A 17,691-nucleotide genomic window follows, 5' to 3' on the forward strand; every position below is an offset into this window, starting at 1 on the left:
TTTATAACACACCTTTCTACTCTTAAAAGGCAGCTCACAATACTATCTGAAAAATTCAGTTTAAATGCAGTTTAAAATCAAACTATACCTTTACAAGCTAAACTAAAAACATAGCACAGCACCACTGTACATCAGGCAGATTAAGCACTCTGGCAGAAGGCAAACCAAATAGTTGCCTAAATGAAAACTTATTGACTTGGCGATAGAATGTCATAGGAGGTGGGGCCAGATAAGTCTCTTGAGGCAGGGAGTTCCACTGACCAGGAGCAGCACAGAGAATGTAAAAGAAACACGCTGCACAAAGAAAAACAGCATGTTAATAATGAACCTAGGCTAAATCCTCTGATATGTTAATTTTATATATTTTTTTCTTTTTTTAAGATGGAGAAGTATTCAAATATGTGATACTGTTTGAATTTTCTGATGAAGCCTGAAAGAGATTCAACAATTGATTCTGTCAAATGTATAAACTGGTCCGGTGATTTTGGGAGTTAGAATTAATTTCTTTTATTTGGCTGTGACTACTGTTAGCTTTTGGTTCACAGTTCATTTCTTAGGAATGCAGACTGATAGATTTCAGTAAAAGTACATATTTATAATATGTTGGAATACAAGTATTAAGAGAATATCATTTTTTTCTTATCACTTTAAAGTGCTATAACTTTATGATTTTTTAAAAACTGTTTTGTTTTCTGCTTTTAGAATTATTATTCTTTTGGGAGTCTCAATTTTTCATATCAGTAACAGTATTTTCCATATCAAGTAACTTTAGTGTAATGTTAGAGGTTGGAATATATGATATTAACTGCATTTCATCTTCAATACAGGAACAATTCTTCGGCGTCATCGGGTTCCACTTCCGCCTCCTAATGAAGATCAGTTCTATACTGTAGATAATTTCAACATCGATACAGATCTAATCTTTTATGGTCGAAGATATAGGATTATAGACTGTGATCAATTCACCAAAAACTTTTTGAGGAAAATGGGAGTCAGATTGAACTGTCCAGTAAAGTGTCCAGATGATCCCTATACCAAAGAACGTCAGAAGGTTAGCTCTAGCAGTGCTGGTTAAGTACATGCTTGGTTGCATTGCCCAAATAATCGGAATTTTTTTTATAGCATGCTTATGATAAAACCCCTTCTCGTACAAGTGACAGGATGCTGTCAGCGGCTCCAGGCTGGTTGCCCAGGAAAGTATAAAGACAAAGAAAAGTTTCTTACCTTACCATACTTTTTTATTTCAATCTTTACAGAGAGAGGCTATAGAACCCAGTCTCTTGGATAATGTTGTTGTCCTGAGTGAATCTCTACCCCCCCCCTGTCTCTCCCACTTCCTCATTCATCATTCTCATCATCTCCTCTATGGGTGCTACTACATGCCCTCTGTCTTTGAGCTCTTTGCTTTCCTACTTTTAAGGCTTGCCAGGTTCTGGGAGATGAAGAGTCTGGAATGCTTTCTAATGACAACATGTCAGCTGGGTATTTTTCTGGCTCTCCCATAATTTCCCAGCTTTCCCCCTCATCTGCCTCTGAGCTGCTACAGTGGTACCTCTAGTTATGGACTTAATTCGTTCTGGAGGTCTGTTCTTAACCTGAAACTATTCTTAACTAGAGGCGTGTTTTCGCTAATGGGGGCTCTTGCTGCCGTTCTGATCCTGGGGCAAAGTTCTCAACACGAGGTAACTCTTCCAGGTTAGTGGAGTTTGTAACCTGAAGCCTTTGTAAGGCGTTTGTAACTTGAGGTACCACTGTACTTCCCTCAAACCGCTGTTGTAAATCTGTACTCTCTTCCTCCTCCTTGGGAGGGCCAGAATGGGGAGGTGGTCTCCATCATTCCTCCTCTGCCCAGTCCCTGACACCAGGGGATTTCAAATGCAGAGTTGTTAACATTGTGAATTTATTTTATTTTAGAAGAAAAACAAATCCAGAATGTGCCGGTTAAGGTAAAAAGCTTATTTGAACAGGCCACATAATGTAATAATTGCACAATCCCATGCCTATTTATTTAGACGTTAGATCCATTGTATTCAATGGAGCTTACGCCTCCCAGGAAGCAGTAAGTAGTATGGTGGGGCAGAGCTGCAGAGCCATCCTCCTGACACCATCGTCACTGCTACTGGAGGGTTCTGGGATGGGATAGAATGGCAGTGGAGTTGAGTGAGCTGCTGAATTGAGTCTACCAGTGCACCCATGCAGCCCTGGCCTCAGCATCATCTAGGCAAGCTACAGTGATGCTTGTGTTGAGAAGGCTCTGCCCCATCACACAGGCCACTGCTGATCCCAGATAACTGTGCATAAGATTTCAGCCTAAAACTGTTGAGCACATTTCTCGACTTGAATTCTGTTCTCTTCATAATGGAGAGCAGAAGATGGAAGCAAAATAGCACACAATTTGTGTCTGCATTGTGTTATATTTACCATTGATGTAAAATCCAGTGTTTTCAATACATCCGGTGATGAATCAGACTGTTAAAATCTGGTTTAATTTTTTCATTTTGCTTTGTGCATAGCATACTACTGTAATCGGTAGACATTAGTGGCTATTGTGAAATCCGGTGCATTTATGTAGTATACTGCTGTCATATGTAAATAAATATTGAACAGCAGATTAGTGAAAACTGTAAAAGTAGAAAAGAAAATGCTTATAATTATCTTTTAACACTGCAGCTCTGTGTAGGTACCTGGGAATAAACTCCATTGAACACAATGAGGCTTCCTTCTGAGTTGAACTTCACAATCTTGTACAGTACATGTTATGTGAAATTGTTTTTCTTTGAATTTATTTATTTAAAATGTATATACCATATTCCCTGCTATGAACTGTTTAATGGTGTTTAATGAACACCATTTAATGAACAGTAAACCCAAAGCTCCCTGAAAAAGCAATATGATTTGTTACTTTAATCAATTTATTGCTCTGGTCAAAGGGACACACATCCAGACCCTATTCCCCATCTTTTTGAGACCTTTCAACCGATGATCAAAAAGGTTTTTGCAGTTTATTATTTAAGCTCCCCAGAGCCTTTGCAGAACTGGTTATGTATACAGATCAGTGCTATTTCAGCTGAAAATCTTGATTAATTCAGTAATAAATGTGACTAGTTGACATATAGGTACCCCATCTCATGTTCGCATAAATACCATTTGCAGAAAAGAAGGAGAGCAGACACAGGGAGGTGCTCTCTTTCTGGTAGAGATGAATTCTAAAAAAAATAATCTTGAATGTTTACTGATGTCTAATGCCTGCTTGTCTATAATACCATTTTATGGCAAGGGTAGCCTTGTCAGATAAACAGTCATTTAGATGATAGTAACCCATATGGTTGAACTGATGGAGATTTAATGTGGGCTCATAAGATCTGGATTCATGGGCCTTAAGTGCTGGAGAAATGATGGGCTGTTGGCAGGATGGTGGGGCTAAGAGACTGGAGCTCTGGATAGGCAATGAGGCTAAGGAGAGGACACTGAATAAGGAGGGGACACAGGAGGTAGGGAACTGAAAGATGGTCCAGTGTCAGAGTGGATAAAGGGATGAGGACCTAGTAGGCGACCATTGGCCTTAGAAGCAGAAACCTAAGGGAAAGATGGATGGAAGCAAAAGGGGGTTGCAGTAAGGGGGCCCCCAAGGAAATGAGGTTGCTGAAAGATCCCATCCAGTTCCCAGGGATAGGAATTGTTGTGTTCTGTTCACATGGAATAGAGTAGGGATTGATGAATAAGAAATCTAGGGAGGTGCAAGTCAAGTCGCTGAAGGAAGAATGGGCTGATAAGCACAATACGAAAAAAGGAGAGATGAGGAAAGGTCCCATGTTATGGCTGAAAACCACTCATTTCACAAACGCACTAGTTTATCCTGCAGGATACCTGTAAGGAACCAGAGGGCCTGCGAAACTGAGAGAAAGGATACCTAAGTTTCTTGTACCTGAGGGAAAACTAGGGAAAGACGTTGGAAAATAAAGCAGTGGATTGGAGTATGGGACTAAAGATGGAGCCTGAAGGGAAAATAAAAAGGAATTTAGCTAGCAGCGACCAAAGTTCAGACTACAGAGCTGAAGTAATGGGAAGTGAGATATTGTTGAGAGGAGGAGGGAAAGAGATTCTTTGGTAACAGCTAGACAACACATGGTTGGGGAAATTGAACAATTTATGAAGAGGTACATATAGAAGCAGAGAGCTAAGGAAATAATTGTGGGGAAATGGGTTGTAGAGACGCGGGCAATAAGCAGCTGGAATTTTTCCTACTGTTTCTGCAACTCGCTTGTGACCAAAGGTTGATTAGCTGTGATGTCAGAAAATATTCTCATATATTCTCATTCCTGAGTGGACAGATTAAGTCATGGAATGTTGAAAATCAGGGTAGCATCCGCTAGGAAAAGCAGATAGTCATTGAGTGTTGTGGAGAAGCATACCTAGGTTCTAGGGTGCAAAAACCAGAAAGGCAGTGTAAAGTTGTTATGAAGATGTGAGCTAGATTTTACTTACTGATGCAAAATTAGCTGCTGAGTGTAGGCCTTCAGGTCTCTAAAATAAATTTAAAAATTGCAAAAAGCCCCCAGTATATGAAACTTTTGCTTTGTCCATCTATATATTCCTTGTAGTACAATTCCAATTCAATTGTTTTCCTGCTGATCCCACTGAATGTTTTGGTAGACATTTTGTTTTGCTGAATGAGGGTGTAATGTATTCATAGCAAGTTTGTTTTAAAGCCTGGGAGAGAAACATAGTGATAAATAAATACTCCAGAGAGAGATTAAGTAGAATAAATCTCCTGATCTGTCATATATTGGCCAAGCTTAACCTGCCTTCTACATTTTACTGATGACCTTCAGTGTCATTTGTCAGAAACCTAGCTGTAGTCTAAAACATTACCATGAACATGCACAATTATTATAGTTCCAATTTGTAATATATTTTGGGATGGCAACAATCTAACTTCTGAATGGCAACCTTCTGAATGGCAAATTCTTTTGTGATCCTAGTTTAAGCATATTGATACTAGTAACGTTTAGATGCATTTAAAGCCACTTTCTGTGGTATTGTTTGTCCTGTCTTATGCCAGCATTACAGTTCTTTTGCAGGATGACGTGAGGCAAAAGGAATCAGAAACTGTAGGAAGAGGGTGGTGATCCTTTGTCCTTTGCGAACTGCAAATTTTGATAAATAAATAAAAATATTTTGCACTGCAAAATGATGACAATAAGCCACAGAGCATGGCTTTATATTGCCTTAATTGGATTACAGTACAATCTCCTGTATGTCTCTTTACTTCTGAGTAAGACATGTAGGTAGTTATTAGTAGACATGTATGGAATTGCATTGTTAATCTTCCTCCCTTATCCGTTCCTCTGTCTCTAAAAGGAATTGTGATGGAACTGTTTTTAGTTGAACTGCATATAACAACTGCTGGGGAAGCTATATTTCTATTTATATTGCCATTGTTATTTATTTACCATACTTGGTGTTTTAGCTGGCATGTAAAATAACTGACTGGGAATGTATATCTTAAGCCCAGCTAAATCGGGCAAATCTAACTGTGATCTATTCTCCAGGAGGACTGCTGCGTCAGTCCATGGCAGATTTAGAGAATTGTTCATCTCTCTGTTGTTATAATAATGCACTGTAGAATACAACTCCTTCAACAGTATATTTCACTGATAAGTGAGTGGCGCCTGTAGTATATTTTAGCTCTCTGTGTTGGCATTTATACTCCACTTTTCTTGAAAACTAAACTTAAAGCTGTTATCAATAAAACAGGCCAGTTACAAAGAACAATCGCCCCCCGAAAGACAACATAAAAATTAGCCACAGAAGAAAGACATGAAAAGCATAGTAGTAGTCAATAACACTGATGTGGTGTGGTGTTTAGAGTGTTAGACTAGGATCTGGGAGGCTCAGATTCAAATCCCCATTTCACCATGATGCTCACTGGGTGAACTTGTCCCAGTGATCATCTCTCAGCCTAAACTACATCACAGAGTTGTTAGGAGGATGAAATGGGGTGGGGGTAAAAGCCATGCATGCCAACTTGAAGGGAAAAGTGGAGATGTACATGTAGCAATGAACAACGAAATAAACACATAATGGGAAACTTGCTCTGTGTGTCCCCACCAAATGAAGTGAGGGAAAGGGCCTTCTCAATGGTGGCACCCTAGATTCACCTTCTTTATGGGTTGTTTGCCCCCCTCCACCAAGTGAACACCTACCATATTGTTACTTTTTATGTCTTCATCTCTGTGTATCTTGTGAAATATCTGTTTAACAACAGCAATATCGGTTTGTTATGGTCATCTATAATACAAGGTATAATGATTTATTATGTCTGTCTGTGAAATTCAAAGTCCCTGCACTCTGTATACTCATTCCCTTTAGCAGCACTTTCAGGTCCCCAGGCCCTGTGAGAAACTTTCCTCAGAGTACTGACATCTTCTAGGTTATTACTTGCATCATGCTTTTATTCCATCTTTCCTTCAAGCAGCATAGGCTGGTTTACCTGGAATTTGTTCCACTTTTGCTTCACGACAACTTTGTGCAATGGACAGAGAGATAGTGACTTGTCCAAGGCCACCCACTGAGTTTCATGGCTGAGCAAAAAGATTTTAGTTCAGCTCCTCCTGGCCAAAGTCCAGAGCTCTTATTTACTACACTGCTTTGGTTATTAGCCTGCTATATCCACAGCTCTCCTACCACTTATGTCCTTCCCAACTAAACTAAATTCTCTCTTTCCTCACAGCTGTTGCATTAGTTTTTAATGTTTTATGATGATTACTTTTCGAGTTTGCAACATCAAGGCAGATTAACCAGTGGCTGGGACCCGTGTGCTGATAGGGAGGCAAAAAGATCTCCTTTCCCATCCCTTCTTATCTTGGATCCCTGCTTTCTCCTCGACTCCTTTCCCAGTCTTCCTCTTGCCCCTTCTGCATTTTGCTTCTGTGATGTCACAATATCAGCAGTAAGTGTTCTGAAGAAATTAGAAGGTGGAGGTAGTTCTCTTTGCTTTGTGCTTCCTTCATTCTTCCTTTCCTCTGCCCCCAATTCACCCAGGTTTATTTCATTGCAATTTGAAGGTAAAAGTTCAGCCTTCTGAAAGTACACAAGCTTATTCTGATGCTACTCGTACAATGCCTAGGGCAGGGGTAGGCAATGTGGTAACCTTCAGGTGTTTTGGATTACAACTCTCATCCCTGGTGTTGACCATGCTGGCTGAGGCTGATGGGGGCTGTAGTCCACAAGTTCTGGAGGGCACCATGGACTTCCCATAGGCTGTTTTGTCTCATCACTAGGATGTTCCAGCTCTGGACATGAACAATTTCTTCTTCACATATTTTCTTTCCCAGCCCTTCCACCCACCGCTCCTGACTCTCTTTTGTCCTTCTCTCTGCCATCTCCATTTCATGCTCTCCCTGATCTAACAAGTTAAGTTAATAATTTTAAAGAATACTGACAGGTCCCTTTGAGAACAGAAAACCCCCCAGTTGATTAATAAGGACTGCACAGTTTAGTTTATTGTTTAGTATTGTTTTATATGGGGAGGACAAACTTCAGGAAGAAAAAAAGCCATACCTTTTACCCCTTCCACAGGTAATTACATAGCTAAAAATAAAATGTCGCCTGATGGTAAGGTAGTCATAGAAGTATTGCTATTTACTGAGGGTTTTCAGTTTTATAAGTTTTAAAAGTAGATTTCAAGCACCTCACTTTACGGAAACTGTTTTAATGTGAAAGCGTTATTCAGATGCTTGCTTACATTGAGCATATATTCCACCTGCCTAACCCAATTGACATATACCCCAGCATTGTGAAAATCCTGAATGACTCATCACAAGGAGCAACAGAGAGTGGGCGTTCCTGGCTCCAACCCTTGTGGCTCCTGTAAGGAATACATTTTTAAAAGCTGCTGAAATGTTTAGAAATAATGCTTATCATGAAAACTAGATGTTTCTGTACATAAGAAAAGCTTTCATCTCGTCTCTCCTGACCTGCAGTTGATAGATAGTATGAAACCTTTACGTCCATATGAGCGCTTTGATACACTTCAACAATTTCTGGAGCATGACGGACACGTTTTACGTTTTTACGGTGTTTGGGATGACACTGAAAGCATGTTTGGGGATGTCCGAGAAGTGGTGCTACATTATTTTTTGGCTGATGACACCATTGAAATAAAAGAAGTGATACCACTGAATTCAGGTCGGGATGCCGTGCCTTTATTCCTCAATAGGAAGAAGCTACCCAAGGTAAATTATATATATATGAAAACTATGGCTGGTAGTCATTATTCATTTGTTTCCTAAGATGACTGGGGTGTATTAGGTGCCAACTACCCACCTGTGGTCCATGTTCTATTCATTTCCATGGGAGAAGAACAGGAGAAGAGTGGTGCTGAATCAGGCCAAAGGTCCATTGAGTCCAGCACCCTGCTATCCATAGTGAGCAACAGGAGCTCATCCCGTCACGGGGATTTGAACCACCAACCTTCTGATCGGCAAGCCCATGAGGCTCAGTGGTTTAGAAAGGGAAACCACATTATGCCACCTTAGGTTGTAAGAGAAAGCAGAAATGTAAGAAAATAAATAAGCTAATATAAATATAAGAAAATATAGAAATGTATAATATAAATATATAAAAATACTATATATAGAAATATAAGAAATATATAGAAATATAAGGAAATAAATAAGATATTAGTGATATGGAATAAGAGTGCAGATCATAGCTCAGTGGTATATGTGTTGCAGGCAGAAGGTTTCAAGTTCACTTTCTTGCATCTCCAGCTGAAAGTATCAGTGGCAGGTGATGCAAAAGACCTCTGCTTGAGTAGGCAGTGCTGTGCCAGGTGGACAGGTAGCCTGACCTGGCATTAGGTGACCTCCCCGTATTTTGTAGAGCCTCAGGTACCAGATAATGCAGGATATTCTTTTATGTTGCCCTGATAGTTACAGATATTAACAGCCTATTCCTCTCCCTCCCTGGCCCCCAGTATGGTCCAATTGGACTGTACCAGCCTGGTACAATCACAGATCGGACAGTCCTGAATGTGTTTGGAGGATTAGTAGGAAATAAAGGCCGTTACATTCTGGACAATCGTAAGGTAAGCTAGTTTCTGTAATTATACTTTACAGAAGGCAACTTTATTTGTTTCTGATCTCCACGTATGTGCTATGTGAAGCAAGCAAGATTCCTTTTTAAAAAAATAATAATATGCACACCACAAAATCCAATGTTTCTGTTTCTGTATTATAGCATTTGTTGGAATGAAGGTGGTGGTGAAATAAAACGTTTTGTTACACTCACCTCTTTTATGTTATGCCAAGTTTCCACTTCCCCAAAAAGCTTTCATTTCAATGTGAGATTCATATAGACTTTTGTATTTTTCCTTCCCATTGCTAGACAGGAGCAGTGCACCAAGAATTTTATAAAGACTGTGACCTGAGCATAGGGTCAGTAATCAATGTTTGGGGAAGAAAGATAGTTCTCTGCGATTGTGATGAATTTACCAAAGAATATTATAGGACAAAGTATGGAGTCAGTAAGTAACAGTACTGCTACTTTTATGTACTAATTTTGAACTGTGGATTTACATGGAGTGGCTATTTTTTTTTGGGGGGGGGGTCTTTTTTTTTTTTGGTAAAAATATTTTTGAGTAGTTTTGTATTCCTAGGACAGGTTTAGGTTTGAAATCTATGTAAACAATATATTTAGTAAGAAACAAAAATGTAGATTATGCCCAGTGAAGGAATAATGGAATTCCTGCCGTTTTGGCTGCCTTAGTTGCTTCAGCAAATGAAACAGCTCCACTTGTACAATGCAGATATGGGTCCACCATTTAAATGGATGGAGAAGACTTTACTAGTCTTACCACTGATGATACCAACTGCTAGATTAGAGCAGAAGGATGCTATCCAGAACCATTAAAAGCAGTGAGTGGTATTCAACAACATTTTACTCAGAGTAGACATATGGAAATGAATGGACCTAACTTGGTCATGTCCATTCATTTCAGCGGGTCTACTTTGTTTAAAACTTAGTTGAATTCCACTCAGTGGTATTACATTTCTTTCATTGGAATCTGGACCAGGTCCTTGTACTGAGGCACTGTATTGAGTAATAACATACACAGAGAGAATTTGGACCAACAAAGCGTTTTAAAATATGCTAGGGGAAAAAATATTAATCATGTTGAACTGACTGTGTGTTTTAGGGATCATAGCCACCTCATACATGATTTCCTGTGGTGACCAAGTTTTTAACGGCTCACATGAGGGCTCTGTTTGTGTGAGCCAAAGTAACAGGAGGAAAGAAGAGAGCTTGAAAGATGGACTTTCTTGGTCTCACAGGTGCCAGCCAGAGTTCATTGCTCTGCGAATCAGTTGTACATATATGGCCTCTTTTTCATTTACCACCCCCCCTGGCAATTCTCTAACCTGATTGCTACTCTCAACCATCTCTTTACGCCAGGCATTTGTGACTGATCTGAGCAAGCTTACGTATTTATGACTTCTGTTCTGAACGAAGCCTTTTGTGGGCAGACAGAAGTTCTTGTGCACGGGCGGGACAAATCTGTGCCCTTCACACTTGCTGTCGGCTGTACCAAATACATAGGCCCTGCCCCAACCGATAGCTTTGAAACAACATAAAACTTAGTTTTAATGCTATGTGTACGTTCCTGCCCTGGGGGACCATTTGGCGAAGGGTGGATCATAAATATACGCAACATGAAATAAATAACTCATTGGGGACAGGAGGAAGAGCAGAATCTGCACTGTACTCACCTCTGGACAGATTGTGTCAGGGTACAAAAGATACTATGTAAATACCGATTACATTATCAGCCCACCACGGGGTTATGGGAAGGGGCCATAGCTCAGTTTTAGAGCACCTGGATTGCATGCGGAAGGTTCCAGGTTTAACCTCTGTCATCTCTAGTTAAAAGGTCAGTTAGAAGGCGATGGGAAAGTCCTCTGCCAGTCAAAGAAGACAATACTGGGCTAGATTACAAATAGCGCAAGGCAGCTTCCTATGCAGCCTCATGATTAGAGGCTTCTAGTGAATTCCGGGTGACAGGGGAAACCTCTGGAACACAACTGAACTCTAGGCAGATGTTACTACATTTCCCCACAAAATCTGGGGCTGCGTGGATTCCCCTCGAGGCATAATTTCCCAACAACTCTATTTTTAACGCACTATAAATTGGAGTAATCTTTTAAAGCCAGTGTTTATATATTTGCATGTGATGGATATATTGGAAGTTTTGCTTTGTTTTTTTGGCAAAATGCCATGCATTATCTCTCTGACAAGAAATTACTTGAGTTCAAAAACGAAAATTTCTCCACTCACCAAAAGACGACAGATGTGTTCAGCACAGAGATATATGTTAACTAATCTTTTTAAAGCTGTTCTCTGTCACATTCTTTTAAAAACATCACTGCTTAGAGAAAATAACAAGTTGATTGTACTATTGTGAAATCCTAATTATCACAGATTGCACTAAATCTACTGGCATTTCTGTTGTCATTTGCTGTTATATTTTCATTACTTTAGAAAATGTCAGGATAACTTTACAGTTTGAGGGGGGAAATATTTCTCTGCTGACTTCACCCCTAATCAGTTTCTGAATATATTGCTGATTGGAACTACAGTTCTAAACATAATTCCTTGAATGTAAGTCTCATTGAAATCGATGAAACTTACTTCTGAGTAAATATACTTAAATCTGCATATAATGCAGTTTTTCTTATGCAGTATAAATTACTTTTACTTAGATTGCTCCTATCTATGTGTGGTAAATTATTTATATAAGTTAACCCAGCAATTATTTCAGGATTAGATTGACATAGGTTTCAACATTGATTACTTAGGCGAGGAAGTAGATGGCATACTGGACCACATCAGCGAGGCCAAAAGGGGGGAATTGTTGTCTGGGCAGCCCAGGACCTCCATACACTCTGCCCAGGCTTGTGCCCCAGAGAGATAACTTCAGTGCTGCCCAAGCAGCAAAAACAATGTGGGAGGCAGCAGTTATGAGTTACTGGTCTCTGCAGCCACAATGGGTGCTGTGATACTCCAGTGGTTTGACTTTGCCCCTGGAAGTGCACTGCATTGTCTTTTGAGACAGATGGATGCCAACAAGTGTAAATAAGTACCTCCTGATGTCTGCTCTGAATCTTCCAACACTAAGTTTCACTGTCCACGAGTTCTAATATTACAAGTGAGGGAGAAAATCTGTCTCTGTAACCACACCATGCATGATTTTATGCATCTTTGTATTAGGAGGAATGTGCACTAAAATGCACATGAAGTTTGGGGAGCACTTTAGTAATGATAAAAAGCATAAACTGATGTGGAAGTGTGGGCTTACTGCACTTAAGACTGAAAAATGAAAATAGCAGATTCATCCAGTTAAAGTTCAGCCCTTTTAATTATCATTGAATGCAGTTGGAGATTTAAGCATCACCCTAAATAATTCAGATAGGTGGTACTAAAAGGTTGTTAACTTTTGCTAGAGTTTATACCTCCTTGTCTCTAAAATTCCTCTACCTGGCATCCTTCAGCTAAAGGCAATCTGCGGCTGCTTTGGGGGAAGGCTTTTGTCACTACCCACCTCCTGAGCAAGCAAAGTGGCAAAAATGTTCCTGGGGGGAGGAAAGCAGCTTCTCTTAATTCAGGGCCCATTGAACAATATATCCCTGTTGATCTCAGACTGAAGCCAGTGTAGTCTGTGAACTGCCTGGTAGGAGGAAAGTAAGCTGTTCCCCTGCCCATCCGCTTTTTTGGCCTCTTTTGGGACGCCATTTCAACATGCAAGTTTTCTTTAGTGCATCCGCTTGCGTTGCACTAGATGGCACTGTTGGTATGCAAGAGAGATTGTAATCAGAGTCACATTTGTTATGCAAGCCCTGAAACCCAGATGCACCAGGCTACCCATACATTGGAAAACGCTACATTTCTTTCTTCTCAAAGGACACATGCCCACCATTACTTTCTAATTCTGCACATGCATCCTTCTCAGATCTGGTTGTTTGTTTGTTTTTTCAACCGCCATGTGTGGATGTCTGTCCATGATTATTATTTTTAAACAGCAAAAATGTACTGATATAAACCAAGTGAACTCAATGGAAATGAATTGGCTTAACCCCCAAATAGTTTTATTTAACCCGGCCATCACTATGTAAAAGGTTGGGTGCTCCCATGCAAGTTACACATTGTTGACTATGGTAATGATGTCAACGAGTAAATTATGTTTATGAGATGAGTGCAAATCAATTCACCGGGATTAAGGCAGCATTTAAGAAAAGAACACAGAGTGGAAAAGACAGGTTTGAAAAGGCTGAGCCCATTGCAAAGATAAGAAGGACTTTTGTTTGTTGGCAGTCTCCCAAGGCTCACGGAAACATTTCGGTTTTTCCCATCCATAGAGAGAAGTTGACAGAAAGCAGAGAAAAATATCAATCACAGTATGCTCCCAGAGGAAACAACTTGAAAAATATTTTCAAAATTGGGCTTTCCTGTTTAGGGGAAACATTTGCTTTTCTAAAATGCACACGTTATTCTTCAGAAATATATCTGCCAAAAGGGGAGAACACTTTTGTTTCCTTAGATTGAGACCTCATATCTTGAAATGCAGAGCCATTCTTAACATATTCAGGAACAGAACAGTAAAATGTCAGTTGCCAATTCTGTGTTACAGAGGACTTTACTCCAATTCCGTACAAAGCGCCACCTCCTCCGAAAGTCGAAAGAAAGTTCCCACCGTATCATGGATTTGGCTCTGAAGAGGACTCCCTTTGCTCCTGCACGGGCTTGCTTCCCAAACCACCCCAAAAAGACTTCAAGAAATTCATGGAAAAAGACAGGTACCTGAGCAAAGGCAATATTTGGAACCTACCCGTCCCCTCGATTCCTGAATGGAAAGTGAGAGGGGGAGGGAAATTACCATTAAACGTTTTTATGTCAACCGATTTTACAAAAGGGCTTTGCAATATTCATAATTCTTATGAGTCAAGCAGATAATAGATTTTCAGAATTTAGAGTCTGAGTTCCTACCATGCATGCCTGTTTTCATTAATCTCAAAGGCTTAGCTCTAAAAGAGATAACAAGAACCACAATAGTGACACACTAGTGTCCAGTATGTCATGGGGGAGGGATTCTGCTCTCTCCTTCCTTTGTTTTCCCATTTACTTTTCCTGTTTCCACTGTCTAATCACATGCTGTGCTGCCTAGTGATGCTTTATCAGTTTTGTAAGGGATTCTGGGTTTTGTTAAACTTTTTTTGGAATCAGTGCTTCTGTGCTACTATGGTTTGCTTGGGAGTTTTTATTAGCAGAATGATGGAGGGAGAGCCCAGGCATGTCCGCTTACCCCCTTTTTGGTGGTGCAGCAGCTTTGTGGGACAGCCAGTGCCTCCCCTCCTGCTGACGATGCAGGGCTGGGTGTCGGCGTCTGACCCCTGCCGGAGCACGAGCTTCAGCTCCCACTGCTGGCTTGAAATCCTGCTCTGCGTCAGCCTGCCAAATTGGCCAGTGGTGCGGAGGGCTGGGCTCTCAGGGGACAGGCTCTCGGGAACAATCAGGCTTCCCTCAGGCCCACTCCTGAGGGATTTAAAATAGCTCACACCAGCCCCCAATGCCCAGCTCTTCTTTGTGGGATCACAGTTGCCGGGCTTTGTTGGCTCAAGCTCAGCACAAGACCCGGGGGATTTTTAGCCTTGGTGTGTGTGTGTGGGGGGGGGGGTTGTACCCTTCCCTTCCCCTCCAGAAATAGGGTACCCTGTTAAAGGGATCCGTGATGGAGTTGCTTCTGACCATTTGCCCAGACGGGGGGCTTGGGCCTCAGCACTCTTAGAGGCGGGGATCCCCCTATTTGATGTAAGTCATAGGAATCCCTGCTGCTGGGTTGACCCTGATGTCATTTCCGGTAGGCAGCCCGGAAATAAATGCTTACCCAATGCCTGTGCCAAACCATTTCATCTGTAGGCAATAAAGTTGTGGCCTGATTTGATCCCATTCAACTGTATGGTCTCCTTTATTGGTACCTCACCTGAGCAGGGGCGGGGGGTAGTGTGTGGTCGTGTCCTGCCAAGTAACTCCAGATCCATAAAATCATGTGTTTCTTGTCTGGTGTGGTATAGAATCCATTGTTATTGGAGTGCCATTTACAATTTATTGCTTTAGTTTGTAAAATTGTATGCTGCTTTTTTAATCAGATACCTCACAGAGTGGTCACTTTTTAGAATGTAAACAGCTTCTAATATACTGCTTAAGCTTAGGTTGGTTATTCCGCCCCACCCCCCAAACAAAAATGTGTTTGGAAACACAAAAACAAACTCGTTAAAGGCAAAACCTGGGCATGGGTAATGGCAATCTTCTCAGCGGTTCAAACTGTTGTAGAAGTTGACCGAAGACTGTTAGCTTTTTATTTACTTTACTAAACAAATGGCAGGACTTCTCCATGTAAAGGAAAAGGAGACACATCTTGAATTTGTACCTCTTCTGCTATTACAGGCAAGGCCTCGAAAGTAATTTACTGCGATTTCTTGCACAATTTATTACTACTGATCCCATTGACAAAGACCGGAAGTTCATTGTTTCTTATTATCTGAGTGATGACACCATTCAAGTGTTTGAGCCTCCCCAGCGAAATACAGGTGAGAGAGGCAGATTCAGTTCCAGGTAATTCTAGTGAAAAGGGCAGAGGGCCTTAGTTATTTATTTATATTAAAGGATCACAACCTTCGTCAGTTGGGCGGAAATAAATGCGAGAAATAACTCGTATGGGACACACAAGGCACACACATTTGAAGGCAGACAGACCTGTTGTGTTAGAAATGGTAGCACCATCCCAGGATTACCTACCCCTAGCAGAGCTGGATTGGAACGAACTCGTGCCAGCATAACAATGGATCATGCAGAGACACAGTGGCCAAACTCCTTTGAGGGTGAAGACTTGAATGTGCAGGAATCTTTAAACATTTGCTGATTTCTAACCCTAACCCTAACCCTAACCCTAACCCTAACCCTAACCCTAACCCTAACCCAAATTGTTGTAGCATGTTTGTATGCCCTGGACACATAGGTTGCTATTCAGTCTTGTCTAAAAAGGTAAAGGTACCCCTGCCCATACGGGCCAGTCTTGACAGACTCTAGGGTTGTGCGCCCATCTCACTCAAAGAGGCCAAGGGCCAGCGCTGTCTGAAGACACTTCCGGGTCACGTGGCCAGCGTGACATCGCTGCTCTGGCGAGCCAGAGCTGCACACGGAAACGCCGTTTACCTTCCCGCTAGCAGTCTTGTCTACAAGCCTACAAAAGTCCCTGCCCTGCAGAATAATGTTTTGCTAGTCTGTTGGGGGCTAGCAGAGGAAGAAAGGAGGGCATTTCTATGATGGGGAGAGATCCTATCACTACCAGGCAAATCCTTAAATACAAGGCTGTGTAAAATCACAACCTCAGAGGCTGCATGTCCTCTGGTAGCCTCCTCCTCCTCCAATTTGGTCAGCCCCCCTCCCCCAATTTGTTCTGATTCAGGTGTTAATCACCAATAAAAGCTCTTGCTGTCTCTGGCCATAAACTGCGTAATTGGATAGAGATGTCTAAACTGAAATCCACCATTTTCCATGGTAGCAAAAGAGTCCTTGATTTTGTATGGGCATTTAATATGCAGCATGCTGTATGGGGGGCGGGGGAAAGCAAATTTAGGTGCACTTTCCTGATGCTTCTGTAATGTACTGGTGGTCTGAGAATTTAATGCAGTTTAGCTTTTAAGGAGATTATGCAATGCAACTGCAATTCCCAGGCCTAAATGGATCGCAGGTGGTAGAGTCTGTTGGATTTGGATGATGGTTCATTGTTGGTGGGTGGGGCAGGGGTGATGGAAGGCGATTATACCCTTTTCTCTCCCAGTATTTATGATAATTATCTGGTGCATTTTGTGGCTCCTGTTGCCTCAGAGGCAGTTGTGCATATCTTTCGAGATAGGGTAGTGTCAGCGGGTTGGGAGACTTGACAATAGGTTGGGTAGTTTGCTGGTGTGTGAAGGCTAGGGTGAAGGCTCCAATGGCAACCCTAAGGGATGTGTGAGCTTTTCTGGCTTTTTAAAGACTCCTGTGCTTGGCTGACCAGATCCTTCTGGGAAGCTTGGAAGTGGGACCTGAACACAACACTCCTCTCCCCAAATTGTGATTCCCAGCAATTGGTGTTCAGAGACATTTACTGCCATCAGATAGCCTGGGGATTGGTAGCCAGTGCCCCTCCAGCTGTCATTGGACTCCAACTCCCATCAGCTCCAGGCAGCATGGCCGTTGGTTGGGGATGACAGGAGTTCAGACTAAGACCAACATATGGAAGGCCACAAATTCCCCATCTGTGATAACAGCTGATAAAGACTAGTAGCCATTCTTTCTTCAGCTAGTGGTGATAGGAATAGGGACAGGCTTGTTTATCATCACCCTCAAAATTCATACAAGAAGGTTGGGTCCGGTATACTCCATCATTCTGGGGAATTGCAACAAGAGGAAGTGATAGAAACTCTTTCCTAGGTGCTGTTTGTGCTCGGGTAAACAAGATGGTATACTTTGTGTTGTGCTGTATTTCTGAAAACAAAATACCGCACCTTCTCCAACCTCCCAGATCCTTACACTAGAGGGAGAGAAAAAGAGAGAGTGTGTGTGTGTAGTTTAGGCTGTGCTGTCTTTGTC

General features: G+C 41.5%; 1 protein-coding gene across 1 annotated transcript in view; it reads left to right on the forward strand.

Annotated features, from left to right (window-relative positions):
- The window catches only part of EFHC2 (EF-hand domain containing 2), a 52,712-nt gene that overhangs the window by 19,228 nt on the left and 15,793 nt on the right, over window positions 1–17,691 (forward strand). The window contains exons 4-9 of the mRNA XM_083437321.1: window positions 828–1,051; window positions 7,986–8,237; window positions 8,981–9,091; window positions 9,391–9,529; window positions 13,688–13,853; window positions 15,502–15,644. Of these exons, the coding sequence (XP_083293447.1) occupies window positions 828–1,051; window positions 7,986–8,237; window positions 8,981–9,091; window positions 9,391–9,529; window positions 13,688–13,853; window positions 15,502–15,644 (1,035 nt within the window). The remainder of the gene's footprint in view (window positions 1–827; window positions 1,052–7,985; window positions 8,238–8,980; window positions 9,092–9,390; window positions 9,530–13,687; window positions 13,854–15,501; window positions 15,645–17,691) is intronic.

This window comes from Podarcis tiliguerta, assembly GCF_965153285.1.
Source record: "Podarcis tiliguerta genome assembly, chromosome: 4".
Taxonomy (NCBI): domain Eukaryota; kingdom Metazoa; phylum Chordata; class Lepidosauria; order Squamata; family Lacertidae; genus Podarcis; species Podarcis tiliguerta.